The sequence below is a fragment of the Thalassophryne amazonica genome, chromosome 5, assembly GCF_902500255.1.
Source record: "Thalassophryne amazonica chromosome 5, fThaAma1.1, whole genome shotgun sequence".
Classification (NCBI taxonomy): domain Eukaryota; kingdom Metazoa; phylum Chordata; class Actinopteri; order Batrachoidiformes; family Batrachoididae; genus Thalassophryne; species Thalassophryne amazonica.
In genome coordinates, this window is record NC_047107.1 from 130,649,460 (window position 1) to 130,671,533 (window position 22,074).

At 40.1% G+C, this 22,074-nt stretch overlaps 1 protein-coding gene across 1 annotated transcript in view; it reads left to right on the top strand.

Moving 5' to 3' along the window:
• The window catches only part of LOC117511360 (zinc finger protein 501-like), a 29,414-nt gene extending 14,939 nt beyond the window's left edge, over positions 1-14,475 (top strand). The window contains exon 2 of the mRNA XM_034171398.1: positions 12,472-14,475. Within this exon, the coding sequence (XP_034027289.1) occupies positions 12,472-13,451 (980 nt within the window). The 3' untranslated portion in view covers positions 13,452-14,475. The remainder of the gene's footprint in view (positions 1-12,471) is intronic.
• Positions 14,476-22,074: the final 7,599 nt, after the last annotated feature.

Below are 22,074 nucleotides of genomic sequence, written 5' to 3' on the forward strand. Positions count from 1 at the left end.
TGGCAACTCAACACGCCACCGACAATCAAATGTCACCAAATTACACTGGGAATACCCAAACCTGGCAACTCAACACGCCACCGACAAATCAAATGTCACCAAATTACACTGGGAATACCCAAACCTGGCAACTCAACACGCCAACGACAAATCAAATGTCACCAAATTACACTGGGAATACCCAAACCTGGCAACTCAACACGCCAACGACAAATCAAATGTCACCAAATTACACTGGGAATACCCAAACCTGGCAACTCAACACGCCAACGACAAATCAAATGTCACCAAATTACATTGGGAATACCCAAACCTGGCAACTCAACACGCCAACGACAAATCAAATGTCACCAAATTACATTGGGAATACCCAAACCTGGCAACTCAACACGCCAACGACAAATCAAATGTCACCAAATTACATTGGGAATACCCAAACCTGGCAACTCAACACGCCAACGACAAATCAAATGTCACCAAATTACATTGGGAATACCCAAACCTGGCAACTCAACACGCCAACGACAAATCAAATGTCACCAAATTACATTGGGAATACCCAAACCTGGCAACTCAACACGCCAACGACAAATCAAATGTCACCAAATTACATTGGGAATACCCAAACCTGGCAACTCAACACGCCAACGACAAATCAAATGTCACCAAATTACATTGGGAATACCCAAACCTGGCAACTCAACACGCCAACGACAAATCAAATGTCACCAAATTACATTGGGAATACCCAAACCTGGCAACTCAACACGCCAACGACAAATCAAATGTCACCAAATTACATTGGGAATACCCAAACCTGGCAACTCAACACGCCAACGACAAATCAAATGTCACCAAATTACATTGGGAATACCCAAACCTGGCAACTCAACACGCCAACGACAAATCAAATGTCACCAAATTACATTGGGAATACCCAAACCTGGCAACTCAACACGCCAACGACAAATCAAATGTCACCAAATTACATTGGGAATACCCAAACCTGGCAACTCAACACGCCAACGACAAATCAAATGTCACCAAATTACATTGGGAATACCCAAACCTGGCAACTCAACACGCCAACGACAAATCAAATGTCACCAAATTACATTGGGAATACCCAAACCTGGCAACTCAACACGCCAACGACAAATCAAATGTCACCAAATTACATTGGGAATACCCAAACCTGGCAACTCAACACGCCAACGACAAATCAAATGTCACCAAATTACATTGGGAATACCCAAACCTGGCAACTCAACATGCCAACGACAAATCAAATGTCACCATAATTTTTTTTTTTTTCCCAGACAAAATAGAAAGAAAAAATGAGGCTCTAACTTTACTTTTAGTCCACATAGAAACATGATATTGGTGTCTATACCCATATTTTGAGGTTTAGGGAATCCGATGGTGATGACCAAAATGCATTCTTGATGGCAGCCATCTTGGATTTTTGAAATGGCTGCCAGAATAGCCTTTTTTTTTTCATTTAACCTCATTTTAGGCCAGATAGAGACATAATCCTGATGTTAAAGTCTGAGTTTTTAGGTATGTAGAAAAATTGATTAGCTGTATTCAAGGTAAAGTTATGGGACCAAATGCAGATGCTAAAATTTATTAGATTTGTTGTTGTTCAAACAGTAGTGCTGTGTTGCACAAATAGTAAAATCCTAATGTATTGGTATAACTAACACTTCTTAGGCCATGAAAAGTTTTTGCCTCTTCTCACAAGGTTAACACACTGAGTATGGATAAATAAAAATATATTTTCATGTCTAAATAATACTAATGAGGTCTAATAATACAACCCCTGGCAATAATTATGGAATCACCGGCCTCGGAGGATGTTGATTCAGTTGTTTAATTTTGTAGAAAAAAAGCAGATCACAGACATGACACAAAACTAAAGTCATTTCAAATGGCAACTTTCTGGCTTTAAGAAACACTGTAAGAAATCAGGAAAAATAATTGTGTCAGTCAGTAACGGTTACTTTTTTAGACCAAGCAGAGGAAAAAAAAATATGGAATCACTCAATTCTGAGGAATAAATTATGGAATCACCCTGTAAATTTTCATCCCCAAAACTAACACCTGCATCAAATCAGATCTGCTCGTTAGTCTGCATCTAAAAAGGAGTGATCACACCTTGGAGAGCTGTTGCACCAAGTGGACTGACATGAATCATGGCTCCAACACGAGAGATGTCAATTGAAACAAAGGAGAGGATTATCAAACTCTTAAAAGAGGGTAAATCATCACGCAATGTTGCAAAAGATGTTGGTTGTTCACAGTCAGCTGTGTCTAAACTCTGGACCAAATACCAAAATGGTTTGCTCAGCCCTGCTGTTGACCTAAGGCAGGATATACATCTGGAGCTGGTCCCCGGGCGCCCAAAGGCGACTTCTGCTCCTAACTGGCAATTAGGATGGGTTAAATGCAGTAAACACATTTCATTGTGCAGGGAACATGTTCCTTTGTGCATATGACAATAAAATTCTTTTGAATCCTTTGAATACAAACAACATGGGAAGGTTGTTAAAGGCAAACATACTGGTAGACCAAGGAAGACGTCACAGCGTCAAGACAGAAAACTTAAAGCAATATGTCTCAAAAATCTAAAATGCACAACAAAACAAATGAGGAACGAATGGGAGGAAACTGGAGTCAACGTCTGTGACCGAACTGTAAGAAACCGCCTAAAGGAAATGGGATTTACATACAGAAAAGCTAAACGAAAGCCATCATTAACACCTAAACAGAAAAAGCAATGTTACAATGGGCTAAGGAAAAGCAATCGTGGACTGTGGATAACTGGATGAAAGTCATATTCAGTGATGAATAGGGATGGGTATCGAGAACCGGTTCCTTTCGGGTATCGTTAAGAAATGATTCGATCCACCGACATCAATAAGCTGCTTAACAATTCTGTTATCGGTCTTTCAGAGTGGCCGTTGTTTTGGCGGGTGTTTGTCAGGAAAATGATCATTTCTCTACATTGATTACAGACCCTGCAGTGGGTCCGTGATCAGCTTTTCTGCAGCGCTGCTTTGCTTTGAACCTTGAACCAATCGAAGCGTGGTTCGCAGATTGAAGCAATGCTTCGGTCGATTGCTTCGTTTATTTCTTTCTTTCGCTTAATTTTCCCCCCGCTAAAACCCTAAAGAGCATACGTCTGTGAGTATTATTTACCTTTTCTATGTTAAACCGACCTGTTATGGTCTTCTGAAACAGTTGATAGATGTATTTTATAACTTAAAAATGGGAGCGATGCTAATGCGTTAGCATGTCTATGGCATTTTCAATGTAAAAAGTTAGCATTTAGCAATTGCAGCCGTCATCACGTTTGGGTGCATTTGTTTTCAAATTGTAATATTCCTTACATTTATTTTTTCTTATATATCAATAATCTAATGATTATTATATACAATTTTAGAGAAAGAGACAAAAAGAACCTGAATAGAAACACAACAGAAAATATATAATATCAACTAACATAACTAAATAAATACATACAGAAATAAATGTTTCCTGTGAACACCTAGTGACTCTTACACCTCCATTTCATCCCTGTCTTATTTAAGTTTAATGACAATTTGTTTCGTTCAAACCATATTTTCAGTTTGTTAATTTCTTCAGTGATTTCCTCCAGAACTATCTGCCAAACTGCTGCATCCTAGTAAGAGCAGAATACTACTGGAATGAATTTGAATAAGGAAAGTTGTTTTTTTTTCTCACCTAAATGGATTCAGCACTCACTCCAGTTTATTGTCTGGAATAGTCCCAGATTGCATTTCAGAGCTTCTAGAATTCAAACATTTTCGTGCAGGTGGTGTTGGGGGGTAATTTTGGGTTTCAGCTTTTTTTGTTTTTTCACCACTTTCATCCCTGAATATGAGTTGCGATTCACTTTTGTGCGGATTAAAGTTACTACTTGGGACTCCTGTCTTGTTGCGAGAAAGAAACGAGAATTAACCTCCGTTCTGTTCACATAGCTCCAAACGTTGCGCGGCTGTCTGACAAGTCAAGATAGAACGATAGAATTCAGTCTGAATTAATAACTTCAAAGCAAAACACAGTTTTGTTTATTTTTATTTATGTCCAGAGATCAAGGATACAGTGACCAATTTCATATTTATTTACTTTAAGACTCAAAGAAATACATAGAAAACCTGTAAAGCCTACTTTTAGTACAAAATTCACAAGAGGTATCGATAAGGGAATCGATAAGGATTCGGATTGATAAACAGAATCGATAATGGCATCGATATCGATAAAACCTTATCATTACCCATCCCTAATGATGAATCTCAAATCTGCATTGGGCAAGGTGATGATGCTGGAACTTTTGTTTGGTGCCGTTCCAATGAGATTTATAAAGTTGACTGTCTGAAGACAACGTGTAAATTTCCACAGTCATTGATGATATGGGGCTGCATGTCAGGTAAAGGCACTGGGGAGATGGCTGTCATTACATCATCAATAAATGCACAAGTTTACGTTGATATTTTGGACACTTTTCTTATCCCATCAATTGAAAGGATGTTTGGGGATGATGAAATCATTTTTCAAGATGATAATGCATCTTGCCATAGAGCAAAAACTGTGAAAACATTCCTTGCAAAAAGACACATAGGGTCAATGTCATGGCCTGCAAATAGTCCGGATCTTAATCCAATTGAAAATATTTGGTGGAAGTTGAAGAAAATGGTCCATGACAAGGCTCCAACCTGCAAAGCTGATCTGGCAACAGCAATCAGAGAAAGTTGGAGCCAGATTGATGAAGAGTACTGTTTGTCACTCATTAAGTCCATGCCTCAGAGACTGCAAGCTGTTATAAAAGCCAGAGGTGGTGCAACAAAATACTAGTGATGTGTTGGAGCGTTCTTTTGTTTTTTATGATTCCATAATTTTTTCCTCAGAATTGAGTGATTCCATGTTTTTTTTTTTTCCTTCTGCTTGGTCTAAAAAAGTAACCGTTACTGACTACAACAATTTTTTTTTCCTGATTTCTTATAGTGTTTCTTAAAGCCAGAAAGTTGCCATTTGAAATGACTTTAGTTTTGTGTCATGTCTGTGATCTGCTTTTTTTCTACAAAATTAAACAACTGAATGAACATCCTAGGAGGCCGGTAATTCCATAATTTTTGCCAGGGGTTGTATAATCATTATCAATTGTAAATTTGATAGTTTAACTATTTTTATATTTATTTTGAAATTACCTGTACCTGGATATGTTGCTGTATGTGGTTAAATGATTTTTAACAATGTTGAATACATTCCTAACAAACTCCAGAACTCACGGAGAAGATGTCAGAGATCCTGCTCATCTCCATGCAGGGCTCTGTCTGCTCAGGGTCATGCTGGCAGCGGTGTCCAGGAATTTATTGAGGGTTAGGTGAATTCTCATGATGTCAAGGCTTTTCATTTCTGTAACCCATTTAAAATGGCCAACACAGAGAACAAAGAGCTGCACAACTAAACACTCAACAAAAAGGAAGTTAAAAGAGAAAGACTGTATTAAAAAAAAATCAAATATATTAGACACAAAACACCACAACGGCCAATCAAAGCAAAGACGCACAGAAATTTAAAAATCTCAAAACGTATTGGAAAAAGTGTTTTCAGTCATGATTTGGTAACATCCACCGGTGCTGAAGACCTCACTGGCAGAGGATTTCCACAGGTTTGGACACAGCTTCACGGATTCTCACAAAAGTCCACCTCGGCTGAAGAGAAATCCTGATACCCTTCATGCTGTGTTCTGGTACTCCACGGTTGACTTCTCAGAAGTGAAATCAGATTACTCTAGTCTAGGCTTGGGTATCGAGAACTGGTTCTTTTCGAGAATCGTTATGAAATGATTCGATCCACTGACATCAATAGTCTTTTTTTTTTTCTTTTCCTTTCTATAATGTGCTACTTACAACCAAATATGATGTGCGTGCTTAACAATTTTTGCTTAGCGATTCTCTTATCGGCCCTTCAGAGCAGCCGTTGGTTTTGAGGGTGTTTGTCGGGAAAACGATCATTTCTCTACATTGATTTCAGACCCCGCAGCGGCTCTGTAATCAACCGCTTCTGCAGCGTGGTTCCACTTTAAAGCTTGAACCAATTTTGTATTTATTTACTTTAAGACTGAATAAAATGTTGTTGGCATAGAAAACCTGCAAAGCCTAGACAGAATATTCACAAGAGGTATTGATAAAGAAATCGTTAAGGAATCAGATCAATAAGCGGAATCGATAATAGCATCAATATTGATTAAAATCTTATCAGTACCCATCCCTACGCTGGTCACTTAGTGGCTCTTGAGAATGACTCCTACAAGTACCATGGTTGGCACAGAGAGCAGCGTAATACCCCTGGAGTTATTGTAGTCAAAGTGACCACCCTTTCCAGAGGGGGACACAAAGTCCCTTCTTACAGACTGCTTGAGATGATACTTGTCTCCTAAATGGAAACAAAGATTTCTTGCAATGCCAGAAAAACATCTCCATCTGCCTGGAGATAGTAATTCCTGATACGGCAGCTGTTTTCAATCCTTTTCACAGCTGACTGGATGATCAGCTGCCACAACCCTGGAGCTGGAGACTTCTAACATCCTGTCGAGGTGATTGGTCTCATATAGCTACTCAAAGTCGCCGGCCAAACAGGACATTACAGCAGAGTCATCTGTCAGGAACAAGCCGTCACTTGCTGTGACAGTGATGAGACAAAGTGCAGGTTTTAAGGAACACAGTGCTTTGATTCCTCTGTCAGCAGACTGAGGGTCACTAGCCCACAGACTGGGAGTCACCTGACCACAGATAACTCAGTGTGTCACAGCCTGCTTTCTCAGCTCTGTGATGATTTAATCCTGTCTAATTTACATATGGCGGGAAGCTGAACAGCATCGTGGGTGGGTCTTAAATAACAGTAATTTATTGTTTAAATGTTTGCAAACTGACCGGTGGGAGGTCTCTTTGGAACACCACGACCTGTGAGTGTTTCTCCAGGTAAAACTGGAGTTGCGTCAGGAAGGGCATCTGGCATAGAACTTGTGCCAAATACCAATTCAGATCTGGCTGTTTCCACTGTGGCGACCCCAAACAAAATGGTTAGCAGCTGAAAGGACATCAGCAACGGTTTGTGGGGAATACATGCTGCCAGATTTGTCACTGGTCACTATGTAGGATTTTCAGTTGTGGGTGAAGGTCAGAAAGTTGCTGAACTGGCAATACGGTACATCCTGATTTTTTTAATTTTTTTTTTATTATTATTTTAATTTTTATTATTTTTTTTTTTTTTGGCGGGTGAAGGGAGGGGGGTGTTGGGTTTATGTTTTGTACCACATGCTGGAATCGTTGCCTCGTGAGCTCAGTAAACTGCACTCGTCCCCAGTGACGACAACCGGAAGTGTCCTCCACTGACTTCAGCCAACGGACATTTATGTCAATTTTAGCAGCAAATTTGATTCAAATATTATCTACACTGTGCTCAAACATTCTGCAAGTGTATGAATAACACTTCATTTTTACCAAGGAATGCACAAACAAATTCTCAAAAAGTATTTCTTTTCCCCTTTAAGTCCCCATCACGCATAGTCAGAATGTGCACAAAGCAGGCCGACATGACGTTTTGGCCAAAATCCTGATTCAGTCGGGAGGGACAGAACGCAGCCTCGTTCTCTTGGGCACACCTGCACGATGCTGCCCAAGACATATTTAGACAACAGTCAGATGACACAGACTGCCAGACTGTCAGACAGCCATAAAAACCACTGAAGACTGAACGTGGAGTACACGGAGAGGCATTGAGCGTACTGGACAGCAGCACATGCACTCTGGACAGCGCATGACATGGATGTTTTTATTCTGTAATGGATGGAGCATTTTTGAGTTGCTGTCATGATGACACGGAGTGCACGGGCTGACTGAGCTCGCACTGACCGTTTGGAATGGCAGCAAGCATGCTTAGGACAGCATCTGCATGGATAATCTTTTTATGCCATGGTGGAATGCACGTGTGTGGGCTGGTGTTGTCGGCACACAGCCCAGGCAGGGTGAGATGAGATTCCCTGGCCGTTGTCCACCCTGCACTGTGAAGGCTGTACCGGAGGTGAGTTCACATGTATATCCATGGTGTCATGGGGTGGCTAAACAGTTCCACGTCCATTAGATCACTGATTCTCAACCGGGGTGCCACAGCACCCTAGGGTGCCGTGATCGATCGTCAGGGGTGCCGTGAGCAATTATCAAATATCACCATTATCGGGTGTATGTGCTGTAATAGTGTGGCAGATGATGTAATGCTCTTTTATTCCAGTAGATGGCAGCAAAGCGCTGTACTATAGTATAATAGACATACTTGCGCACATAGCGTTGTGCGTCTCCATGGTTATGGGTTGCTGACTACAGCGTGAATCTCAGCTGCTCACGGAGCATGGCTCCTCTGGGGAAGGAGAAACCGTGTTGGCTGTGGAGGTGTGCGGGGAAGGTGGCCTGACCTCCGTTGACGTCACCGTGGTCAGACTTGGGCCTTCTCGCTCACAACTGGGTTCGCTGAAGGCAGCCTCTGCGCTCCGTGAATATTAGAGTGGAAGATTATTGTGAATAAAAGTGTCGACACGTCTAAAAAAAACACTTGAGATTAGGGCTGTCACAATTATTACAATATTCGACAATTGCGATTATTTTTCATATTCGCAATTATTTTTCATATTCATGATTACCGTGAATTATTTATTTTATCCACAAAGCATAAAACGACTCAGAATCTGACATCATTGTGCTGCAGCCTCGCTCTCGTCTTAAGGCGGGACAATAACATGGAGGCTGAAGAACGATCCGTCCTGCCGTTTGAATAAGACAGCCGATTAAAACAGTGGCTGTCTTCTTCAAAAGCCGTCTAAAATGCGGAGCTGTGTGTGTGTGTGTGTGTGTGTGTGTGGGCTGCAGACTGTGAGGGAGGGGGTGGGTGAGGAAGATTCCTGAATGCAGGCGCGACACGTTACAGTCTGAGAACCATCAGCGAGCACGGAGCAGAGAGAGGATTTTAACCCGAGTGAATATGTTAAAAAACAAAACCAAAACGTGAGGCTGCTTTTACTTCTCTCTGAACTTTCTCTAAAGGTGTGATTCTGCCTTTACCGTCCTGTTCACACCATGTGCGCGTCGTATGCTGAATTTATGAGATCATGAGATGAAATAAACGGTCAAATAGCTTTAAACACATATTTAAAAAATGAGAATATATGAATGAACTGAGCCACAAAAAAAAAAAAAAAACCCTGACATGGAGAAGCTGTGGTGATGATCAGATGCACAGATCACAAAAAGCAGGTGAGAACTCTGAACTTTAACAGCTGTTACTTTCCAAAGGTATTTATTTGTTCAGTATGGGCTTAATGCAGTGTTTAAGCACAAAACGTGACTAATGAGGAGAAACAATTTCAGAAATGCAACAGAAACAACCACAATTCAGAAAAAGTTGGGACTGTATGTAAAATGAAGATTAAAAATAAAAATGTTGCACCATTCCCAGTTTCTCCACTCACAGAAGCCAAACGTTCTTCCAGAGTTGTGTAATTATACTACAATAGTAGAATATAAAGAAGGGAAAAAAAGAGAAAAAAAAATAGACAATATATTCGTCAATCGCAATTATTCGTCTGACAATTAATCATCTCCAGAAATTCCTAATCGTGACAGCCCTACTTGAGATCGGAGCGCAAAATGCTTGAGGATTTTCGAAATGCGGTGTTTTCTGTATCGATTTTCTATTGCGATAATTGGGTTTTGCGCAAAACCAGAGGTAATAGAATTATAATATTATTTTGGTTGGTGGTGTGCCGCAGGATTTTGTAAATATAAAAAGGATGCCGCAGCTCAAAAAAGGTTGAAAATCACTGCATTAGATGATCATGTAATAATATGTATATTACAGCGGTGAGATCCATTCAGCTCTGAGCCTCCGATGCTTGCAATGTGTGACAGCAGTGGGCCGCGCCTTTGGTGGCACACTGTGCTTTCGGCTTAATTGCACGCTGTTTACACCCACTGTACATGATGACTGTGTGTCACATACAGTGAGGAAAATAAGTATTTGAACACCCTGCGATTTTGCAAGTTCTCCCACTTAGAAATCATGGAGGGGTCTTAAATTTTCATCTTAGGTGCATGTCCACTGTGAGAGACATAATCTAAAAAAAAAAAAAAATCCGGAAATCACAATGTATGATTTTTAAATAATTTATTTGTATGTTACTGCTGCAAATAAGTATTTGAACACCTGTGAAAATCAATGTTAATATTTGGTACAGTAGCCTTTGTTTGCAATTACAGAGGTCAAATGTTTCCTGTAGTTTTTCACCAGGTTTTCACACACTGCAGCAGGGATTTTGGTCCACTCCTCCATACAGATCTTCTTCAGATCTTTCAGGTTTGGAGTTTCAGCTCCCTCCAAAGATTTTCTATTGAGTTCAGGTCTGGAGACTGGCCAGGCCACTCCAGGACCTTGAAATGCTTCTTACAAAGCCCCTCCTTAGTTGTCCTGGCTGTGTGTTTGGGGTCATTGTCATGCTGAAGACCCAGCCATGACCCATCTTCAATGCTCTTACTGAGGGAAGGAGGTTGTTTGCCTAAATGTCGCAATACATGACTTCATCCATCCTCCCTTCAATACGGTGCAGTCGTCCTGTCCCCTTTGCAGAAGAGCACCCCCAGAGTATGATGTTTCCACCCCCATGCTTCACGGTTGGGATGGTTTTCTTGGGGTTGTTCTCATCCTCTAAACATGGTAAGTGGAGTTGATTCCAAAAGCTCTATTCTGGTCTCATCTGACCACATGACCTTCTCCCATGCCTCCTCTGGATCATCCAGATGGTCACTGGTGAACTTCAAACGGGCCTGGACATGTGCTGGCTTGAGCAGGGGGACCTTGCTGCCCTGCAGGATTTTAAACCATGACAGCATCATGTGTTACTAATGTAATCTTTGTGACTGTGGTCCCAGCTCTCTTCAGGTCATTGACCAGGTCCTCCTGTGTAGTTCTGAGCTTTCTGAGAATCATCCTTACCCCACAAAGTGAGATCTTGCATGGAATCCCAGACCAAGGGAGATTGACAGTCATCTTGTGTTTCTTCCACTTTCTAATAAATAATCATAACAGTTGTTGTCTTCTACCAAGCTGCTTGCCTGTTGTCCTGTAGTCCATCCCAGCCTTGTGCAGGTCTACAGTTTTGTCCCTGGTGTCCTTAGACAGCTCTTTGGTCTTGGTTATGGTGGACAGGTTGGAGTGTGATTGATTGAGTGTGTGAACATGTGTCTTTTATACAGGTAACAAGTTCAAACAGGTGCAATTAATACAGGTAAAGAGTGCAGAATAAGAGGGCTTCTTAAAGAAAAATTAACAGGTCTGTGAGAGACAGAATTCTTGCTGGTTGGTAGGTGTTCAAATACTTATTTGCAGCAGTAACATACAAATAAATTATTTAAAAAATCATACATTGTGATTTCTGGATTTTTTATTTTTTTTTTGGATTATGTCTCACAGTGGACATGCACCTAAGATGAAAATTTCAGACCCCTTGATGATTTCTAAGTGGGAGGACTTGCAAAATTGCAGGGTGTTCAAATACTTATTTTCCTCACTGTATATGTTATTACATATCAATATTTCCTTTGCCCTCCCTGGCCCGGGTCCAGCAGAGGTGGACATACGTGGCATAACATGCCAGCAGGCTTTGCCATGATGGATCCATCTCAGAGCTTAATCAGCCACAATCAGATAATTTCAAACGCTGTTATGATGCCGTCAGAATATGTAGATTGCAATCAGATGATGCAGAAACGGCACATAGACCGCCGTCAGATGTGCGTCCCATCTCGACAGCACCAAGAGTGTTTTGAACTGTGCAACCCACTCGGGACAGCCCAGCGAATGGGACCAACTATGTAGACTGCTCAGAGACTGCCGTCCGTCCGTCTTCAGACTGCACCTCAATACTTCTGGACTGTGTCCAGATTTGTCATTCTGACACCATTTATGCTTCCAAAGTTTGTGTTAAATAATCCAGTCGCTCCCTTCAACTGGCAGTTTCCTCTGTCCAACATGCACAGCATACTGAGGGAGTTGGCCACGCCCCCTGCACTGAGGAGACCCCGCCTTCCTGCACAGAGCATGAAACTAGAGTGACACGCAGTCTTTGGACATAAGATGAAATGTCTGTGACTTATGGGAACAAATTCACACCCGTGTGTAATTGTACTTTGCAGTCGTACTGTGTATTCTGTGTGCAGTGAGCCGTCATGTGTGTGCGTACGGTTCAAATCAAATACACGGATTGTGACACCTGTATTGTGTAAGTGACCACCATTACGTTCCGACTGTGACTTAAACTAAAGTGATACGACAGACGAGGAACAAAAAGAGTTTGCTTGGCTGAAGTTCAAATATGTTTCACTGTCTCTTGTTCTGCAGATTCACAGCAGCTGTTGGTGACTAAAGAACAGATTCCTCAACAGCAACAGGACTGGAGGACCAGTCTAGACCAGGATGACTCAGGCCAGCCACAAATTAAAGAGGAACAAGAGGAACTGTGGACCAGTCAGGAGGACGAGCAGCTCCCAGAACTGGAGAACAATGACGTCATCAAGCTGAAGTTGGCTCGTGGCCCTGTGAAGAGTGAAGATGTTAAAGAGAAGAACAGAGAGGCGGAGCCTCCAGAAAGCAGCTATGCCACACATATGAAGACCGAAGCCGATGGAGGAGACCGTGCAGGACCAGAGCCAGACCCAAACTTAGACCTACATGCGTATTTGCACCCATATCATGATGAATTTGCCACGTCTGATCCTGCAGCTGAACTTGGCAGTGATTGGAAGGAAGCCAGGGAGCCTCAGTCAGGTTTAAACTTTGAAATATTTCTGGGTGAAAAAACATTTAGTTGCTTTGATTGTGAGAAAACATTTGACAATGAAGAATGTTTGAAGAGTCATCTAAGTATTCATACAGGACAGAAAACATTCAGCTGTTCAATCTGCAACAAATGTTTCACATGTCGAAGAAATTTAAGGAGGCACGAGAGAATCCACACAGGAGAGAAACCGTACAGTTGCCCCTTTTGTATTAAAAGGTTCACTCAGCGTGTACATTTGAATTGCCACTTACGTCTCCATACTGGAGAGAAACCATTCAGCTGTTCAGTTTGTCAGAAGTGTTTTGCATGCAGAAGAAATTTATGGAGACATACGAGAATCCACACTGGTGAAAAATGTTACGGTTGCTCTGTTTGTGGAAAACGTTACACACAAAAATCAAATCTGAAAAATCACATGGCTGTTCACACAGGAGAAAAAATGTACAAATGTGGCATTTGTGGGAAAGGATTCAACCAGAAGTCCTGTTTGAAAACCCATAGGTGTACTGAGGAGGCGGAACATGATATCACAACTTTATAAACTCGTTTGCCTAGTTATCCATTACTTTCTCAGTTACATAACTGGAAAGAAAACCAGTAACATAATAATAATGTTACTGAAACAGAGGTTTTCTTGAAATAATGTACAGGTGCTTCTAGAAAAAAATAGAACATTGTGAAAAAGTTAAATATTTTTTTATTTCAGTAAATGAAAAAATGTATGTATTCTAGACTCATTGTATATAAACTAAAAAGTTTCAAGCATTTTTTTTTTACTTTAAATTTTGATAATTACAGTCTACAGCCCCCCAAAAAAGGGAAAACATCTCAAAATATTAGAATATTTCACTTAAATTTTGAGTTTCTGCAGTATAAATACTGTGAATCTGTTGTCATGGTTCAGTTAGCTGACCTGACAGTTGTCCAGAAGACTGTCACCCTCCACAATAAGCCTCAAAATACATTGATGGAAAGTTGACTGGATGGGAACGTGTGATTGGAAAAGCTGCTCAAGCAACAGGGATGACTACAGCCTCGAGGTTGCCAAGCAAAGCTGATTCAAGAATTTGGGGGAGCTTCACAAAGAGTGAAGTGAGACTGGAGGGAGGGCATCAAGAGCCACCATTCTCAGACACATCCAGGAAATGGGCTACAAGTGTCACATAGTGAGTGTCAAGCCAGTTGTGAACCAGAGAATGTCAGAAGCGGCTTATCAAGGTCCCAGAGTGGAGGACGAGTGGAGAGGCACAGAATCCAATCTGCTCGAGGTCCAGTGTGACGTTTCCACAGTCAGGGATGATTTGGTGCCATGTTCACCTGCTGGTGTTGGTCCACTGTGTTTGATCAAGTTCAACATCAGCACATCCATCTACCAGGGGATTTTACAGCACTTCATGCTTCCCGCTGCTAACAAGCTTTATGGAGATGCTGATTTCCTTTTCCAGAAGGACTTTGTACCTGCCCACAGTGCCAAAACTACTAGGAGCTGGTTTGTTGACCGTGGTGTTACTGGACTTGATTGGTCCCATAGACAATCCCTTGTAGAGTCTCTATGGCAGGGGTGGGCATCGAGGGCCGAGACACTGCAGGTTTTCCATGCAACCATTCACCTCAGCAGGTGGGTTGCTGATGAGTTTCTCCTCTGAACATAAACACCTGGTTGTCAATGAAATCACCTGCTGAGACACCTGATCATTAATGAAATCACCTGCTGAGGTGACTGGTTGCACTGAAAACCTGCAGTGTCTCGGCCCTTTATGGCGCATGATTGCCCACCCCTGCTCTATGGTATTGAGGAAAATGACAGACAGCAGACTAAATCCAGACGAGCTGAAGGTCGATATCAAAGCTGCTTGGATTTTCAGAATAGCTTAGCAGGTCCACAGACTGATCGCTTCCACACTGATGCAGGAACTCATTCAAATGGAACCACAACCGAGAACCAAATGCAGAAATAAAGAAACTTTATAGAAAGTCAATATTTCTGTATTTTGCATGACCAGTCAAGTCAGTCAGGCAATGACAAAGTATCCAAACTTTGACTGGTCATGTATATCGTGTGTGTGTGTGTGTGTGTGTGTTAACTGAATGGAATATTGTAATATTTTGAGATGAGCATTTTCTTTTCTTTTTTTTTGGACCTCTAGGCCTTAATTATAAAAATGTACAAAAAAAATTGGTGGAAATGTTTGAGTTTATATGTCATCAGTCTAGAATATATAAAATTTTCACTTTCTGAAATAACTAAAAAAAAAAATGAACTTCTCCATGACATCATATTTTTTTAGATGCATCTCTAAAGATGATTGACAAGTTAATTTTGGAAAATATGTAAAATGTGGACGTCTGGATTGACAAACCTCTCCCAAAAAAATTTGACTTCTGCTGGCCGTTATATATACATATCTCATTTCAGAATTAGTTCATTGGCTCTTCAAACCCATGTGACTGATGTAAATAATCAGTGATGTAACATTAGAGGTTTTGGTGTATCGCTGAATAATTCTCTCAACATTTAATATTTGTTGCTGTGTAAAGCTTTGATCTGAATGTTACATCTCCAAAAATCTGTCATCGTCAATACGGGGGTGTCATGGTACACAGAAGTCACCATTCGGTTCATATGTGCGTTTAGACATCAGTTTGGTGCCGTATCCTTAATTTGAGCAACAGAAAGCTTGTTAACCACCAAAAATGTCCATCTGCTGCAAATCGTGAATTAGCCACAAAACTATGAATTGCAAAACATGAATGTTGAAAAATATCTCACGAAACATGAATGCACATTTCACAAAGGTGAATTTCTTCAACCTTTTTTCTTTTTTGTCTTGTGACTCCTTGAGAATATTTTGTGCCATTATAAATTAATTAACCACAAGAACAAGACAAAATACGTACATTTTCCAAAATACAGTGAGGAAAATATGTATTTGAACACCCTGCAATTTTGCAAGTTCTCCCACTTAGAAATCATGGAGGGGTCTGAAATTTTCATCTTAGGTGCATGTCCACTGTGAGAGACATAATCTAAAAAAAAAAAATCTGGAAATCACAATGTATGATTTTTTTAATAATTTATTTATATGTTGCTGCAAATAAGTATTTGAACACCTGTGAAAATCAATGTTAATATTTGGTACAGTAGCCTTTGTTTGCCATTACAGAGGTCAAACATTTCCTGTAGTTTTCACCAGGTTTTCACACACTACAGCAGGGATTTTGGTCCACTCCTCCATACAGATCTTCTCTAGATCAGCCAGGTTACTGGGCTGTCGCTGAGAAACACGGAGTTTGAGCTCCCTACAAAGATTTTCTATTGGGTTTAGGTCTGCAGACTGGCTAGGCCACTCCAGAACCTTGATATGCTTCTTACGGAGCCACTCCTTGGTTATCCTGGCTGTGTGCTTCGGGTCATTGCCATGTTGGAAGACCCATCCATGACCCATCTTCAATGCTCTAATTGAGGGAAGGAGGTTGTTCCTCAGAATCTCGCAATCCATGACCCTGGTCATCCTCTCCTTAATACAGTGCAGTCATCCTGTCCTATGTGCAGAAAAACACCCCCAAAGCATGATGCTTCCACCCCCATGCTTCACAGTAGGGACGGTGTTTTTGGGATGGTACTCAGCATTCTTCTTCCTCCAAACACGGTGAGTGGAATTAAAAGCAAAAAGTTCTATTTTGGTCTCATCTGACCACATAAATTTCTCCCATGACTCCTCTGGATCATCCAAATGGTCCTGGGCAAACTTAAGACGGGCCTGGACGTGTGCTGATTTAAGCAGGGGAACCTTCCGTGCCGTGCATGATTTTAACCCATGACGTCTTAGTGTATTACCCACAGTAACCTTGAACACAGTGGTGCCAGCTCTCTTCAGGTCATTGACCAGCTCCTCCCGTGCAGTTCTGGGCTGATTCCTCACCTTTATTAGGATCATTGATACACCACGATGTGTGGGATCTTGCATGGAGCCCCAGTCCGAGGGAAATTGACAGTCATGTTTAGCTTCTTCCATTTTCTAATAATTGCTCCAACAGTTGATCTTTTTTTCACCAAGCTGCTTGGAAATTGCCCCGTAGCCCTTTCCAGCCTTGTGGAGATCTACAATTTTGTCTCTGGTGTCTTTGGACAGCTCTTTGGTCTTAGCCATTTTAGTAGTTGGAGTCTTACTGATTGTGTGGGGTGGACAGGTGTCTTTATGCAGCTAAAGACCTCAAATAGGTGCTTCTAATTTGGAATAATAAGTGGAGTGGAGGTGGACTTTTTAGAGGCGGACTAACAGGTCTTTGAGGGCCAGAATTTCTGCTGATTGGCAGGTGTTCAAATACTTACTTCCAGCAGTAACATGCAATAAATTATATAAAAAAAAAATCATACATTGTGAATTCCAGATTTTTTTTTTTTTTTTTTTGATTATGTCTCTCACAGTGGACATGCACCTAAGATGAAAATTTCAGATCCCTCCATGATTTCTAAGTGGGAGAACTTGCAAAACCGCAGGGTGTTCAAATACGTATTTTCCTCACTGTATATTCAACTAATCAACAACTCATGCAATTCTCTTGATTTTAATATTTATTCTGCCACACCCGAGTAAGAAGAACATACATGACTTGGAAATGTTCATGTATCCATCCCCTGACTTATCTGAAGAAAACTGGTAAACCTGATTATTTACAGGTATTATACCAAAGCGTTCCATTACTTATACAACCCATCATCTTGGCTTTTATATCTTTTAATTAACTTGTATTAGGTTGTGGAGATTTGCTTTGAGTTTAAGGAAGACAATTTTATATTTTTTTTTAATATTGAGAAGCCTGATTTACTTTTTGTATTTGAAATGGCATAAACAAATCAAAATGTGTGAAATATCAAGCAGCCCAATACTTTTGGAGGGCACTGTTATTTATTTATTTATATATATATATATATATATATATATATATATATATATGTGCCTTATCACATGTGCGCTTAGAATCATAACTGATGATAAAGCAGGAGAAATATTTACATATTATGCCCCACTATAATGTATCCCACTGTAGCCAAGTGCTTGCTCACAGGGGGTCGTTTTGACCGTTGGGGTTTTTCCGTAATTATTGTATGGCTTTGCCTTACAATATAAAGCGCCTTGGGGCAACTGTTTGTTGTGATTTGGCGCTATATAAATAAAATTGATTTGATTTGATAATAGATTCATCAAATGCCCAGTTGTAAAGATGTAGCCGATATCTATTTAACTCAGAAATTGCTCTAAAAAAAAAAAAATCAGTAGTCAGCTGTTTGTCCCCAAAGTGATGAAATAACATTTAGAAAGTAGTATCACAGAAAATTTGAAACTATGAAACGTTACAACATGCGGAATCCTTTCAGTAGACAATTCATTGCAATTTTTCAATTCAGTCCTTTTGTTCAGATTGAATATGACTGTAAATGGATGGTGATACTGAAGGGAGCAGTCTGAAGCAGAGTTTATAAAGGACTACACCTAAAAAAAAAAAAAAAAGAAAAACATTATATACACTACACAGTACTTCAGTAAATAATAATAAGATAAATAATTTTATAGCTGTACAGGTAATGTGTATGAGATTTTTTTTCTTCTTTCTAAAACATATATTAGCTGTATATGTAACAACCCACAGGTCTTTTGGCTGAACCCAATGAATGATAATGTTCAATTAAACCAAATGGACAATTCTTTAAATACAGTCATATCAATGGTTTTAGGCATTATATTTATTGATTACATGACGTTATTTGAGTGCAATGTTTTCTATAAAGTGTATATTAGCTGTCATGTAATAATTGACATTTGCTGATAATGTTCAGTCAATAATCACACAAGAACTTTAGTTTCTGATTGACTGTTAAAAAAAAAAAAAAAAAAAAATTTAATCATTTAACCACATACAGCATCCAGGTACAGGTACTATCAAATATGAAAATAGTTAAGCTATCAAATTTACATAAATGTACAATTTGTGATGATTTATTTAATTAATTTAAAGCCTGATTTATGCAGCTGCAGCTCTGTAACTTTGTGTCATACAATGACGTGTGACAGTTTTAAAGTTCTCTGTCTTTGGATTATACTTTATTCTGGACTAATTTGACCCTCAACAATCTTTTCTTTCTGCAATCATCATCTCCAAGTCAAAGGTAAGCTGAACATTTTCCTCTTTTACCAACTTCGTGCTGTAAATGTGATGCAGACTTTTCTGAACCATTTATCAGCGTGTGCACTGTATAATGTGATGACAGACAAAGGATTGAAAGCAGAAAAGTGTCAAATCACAGCCTTTTCTGTCTGATTTAACAGGTGCACATCAGGCTGCAGGTCCGAGTCTGAACATGGTGTGAAAAAACTAAATGGTCGGACTTTTAATCACAGAAATGACTCTGGTCCCACTTTCCTCAAATCGGCGAGTGTCACAGCTGAACTTTAATTTGTACCTCTGTTACTGTGCACGTCCAGACTGCTCGGGGTTTTTAATGGAAACACATTGCGATCAGATGGGACATTTTATTTGATGTGAGCAAAAAAATCCGCTGTACAAAATCTGTTATATACGGTATTTATTACATGGAGAACAATACAAAAACTTTGGGACTTTTTTGTCCGGTGACTGTGAATATTTGGTTTATACGATGGCGGTTTAGGTGAGTTTTACTGAACATGGGACTGAACAATAAATTTACGTCTCAAAACTTTGATGATGAAGTCACTTCTATCCCACATGCTGACTTTATTTTCCCAAATTTTTCTTCTGTTCGGATCTGAAGGGAATCTGTACATCTTGAAGCCCTTGTGTCTATTTGTGCCTCCAAATGCACAACAACCCGGCATTTTCAGCAAATAAATAAAATAGCTGGATTTACATACAGACAAATTAACAGCCAACACTGTTTTGAACACAAGATGGCACCACGAGTCAGGTGAGCAATTTTTTTGCGACTCGTCATGTCACCACTCTCTCTAATAAAGGCACTCTATCTAGCAGGAGGTGGTAAAATCACAAGTCAGAATTTCAATACATCCACTTTGGAAATGATCCACAATATTAATACCAGCATTTTGGCATCAAAATTAATCCTGTATCTTGAAAATAAACCCCCACCCTTGAATGTAACAAAGTATGGTCTATTTTCAATTATCTGGCTATTCAGCTGTGTGTAAAGTTTGTCCATGCTCTTCAAAAACTTTATAAACACAATTCTTTCACAAAGGTTTTATTTCAGTCACACTGTGTGAATAACAGAACTTAACAGAAGTAGCTGACCCGTAAACTACTTAAACTGAAAAAAAATATATATAAAATGTGTGTGTCATGAGTGATATACACATTTTGTGACTTACATTTTCGGAGACCTGCGTTCACATTTTGAGGGATGTTTTGACTGCAGCAAAATTATAAGGTTTGCAGATATTAATGGTTTGTGGAAATTTTCATTAACAGTTTGCAGATAATTCACAATTTGCAGCAGATTGATGTTTTGGGGCTCAACAGAGCTGCTGTCAGACACTTCAGCATGTGAGACAAAGTGTAAACTTTTGTAATTAAACGTCGTCGGAATGACTTTAAGATGCAGAGCATTAAGTGTTTTGTTTTTGCGCCATGTTGTACCAGACCCCCTTCAGTATTTTTGTCCCTTTCGAGTTTGTTTGTGTTTTGTGCAAATGACAGCATCTGATAAAACTTCATTCAGTACAGATTTGAAATCACTGTAGGCAGTGTCCTTATACAGCAATACATCTCATCTGAGACATTTTGCATTAATTCATATAAAATGCCAACTTTTTCCATAAGTTGGTGGTGTTTTTTTCAGTGTAAACTTCAGTGTGCACTGATCTCGTCCTGGAACAGTGATCCTGTGGTGGTGCACTATCGCTTTTAGGGTCATATTCCTGGCTTGCTGTGTCCTTTATTCAACACACACACACAAACAGAGCAGGCTGAAGGTCTGGCCACGCCTCCTGCACAGAGCATGAAACTAAAGTGACACAGTCTGTGGACATGAGATTGAAATGTTAGTGGCTTATGGAAAGAAGTATGTATGTATTCTCATACTGTGCAGAGTTGTACTGTGCATTCTGCATCCAGTTCTGTGAACCGAACCGTCTGTCACGTGTGTACCGTACAGTTCAATATAAATACATGGATTGTGGCACCCCTAATTTTCTGTAGAAATTTATAGGTTATAATTTTTCGGGGTGTCGGTTTATTACCTGCTTCAGACTCTGTGAATCATGAAGTTACTTATTCTGTGTATTTGAAAGTGGTTCTTTTTGTTTCAGCATTAAAATTGAGGAAAGAGTTCAGTTAACATTTATTCATTCATTTTCTGAACCCACTTCTTCCAGCTAAGAGTCAGAGGGGGTGGAGCTTATCCCAGCGGTCCCTGGGTGAGAAGCGGAATTCACCGTGGATGGGACGCCAGTCTGTCAGAGGGACACACATAGACAGACTAACACACTCACCTATGGTCAGTTTAGAGTCACCACTTCACCTATTGGTCGACATTTATATTTAAATTTTTAAAAAATGATTAATGATGCATATTTATTATTATTTATGGGCTTTGGAAAATATTGATTCATTTTTAAAGTGCAGAGAAAATGTTCAAATTGCGTTTTAAGTTGTTTCTTGGATGAACTGTGGGTTTTTACCTGCTGAGACAGTCTGAGGTGACTCAAAATGCTGCAGCTAGAGTACTGACGGGGACTAGAAGGAGAGAGCATATCTCACCCATATTGGCCTCTCTTCATTGGCTTCCTGTTAATTCTAGAATAGAATTTAAAATTCTTCTTCTTACTTATAAGGTTTTGAATAATCAGGTCCCATCTTATCTTAGGGACCTCGTAGTACCATATTACCCCATTAGAGTGCTTCGCTCTCAGACTGCAGGCTTACTTGTAGTTCCTAGGGTTTGTAAGAGTAGAATGGGAGGCAGAGCCTTCAGCTTTCAGGCTCCTCTCCTGTGGAACCAGCTCCCAATTCAGATCAGGGAGACAGACACCCTCTCTACTTTTAAGATTAGGCTTAAAACTTTCCTTTTTGCTAAAGCTTATAGTTAGGGCTGGATCAGGTGACCCTGAACCATCCCTTAGTTATGCTGCTATAGACGTAGACTGCTGGGGGGTTCCCATGATGCA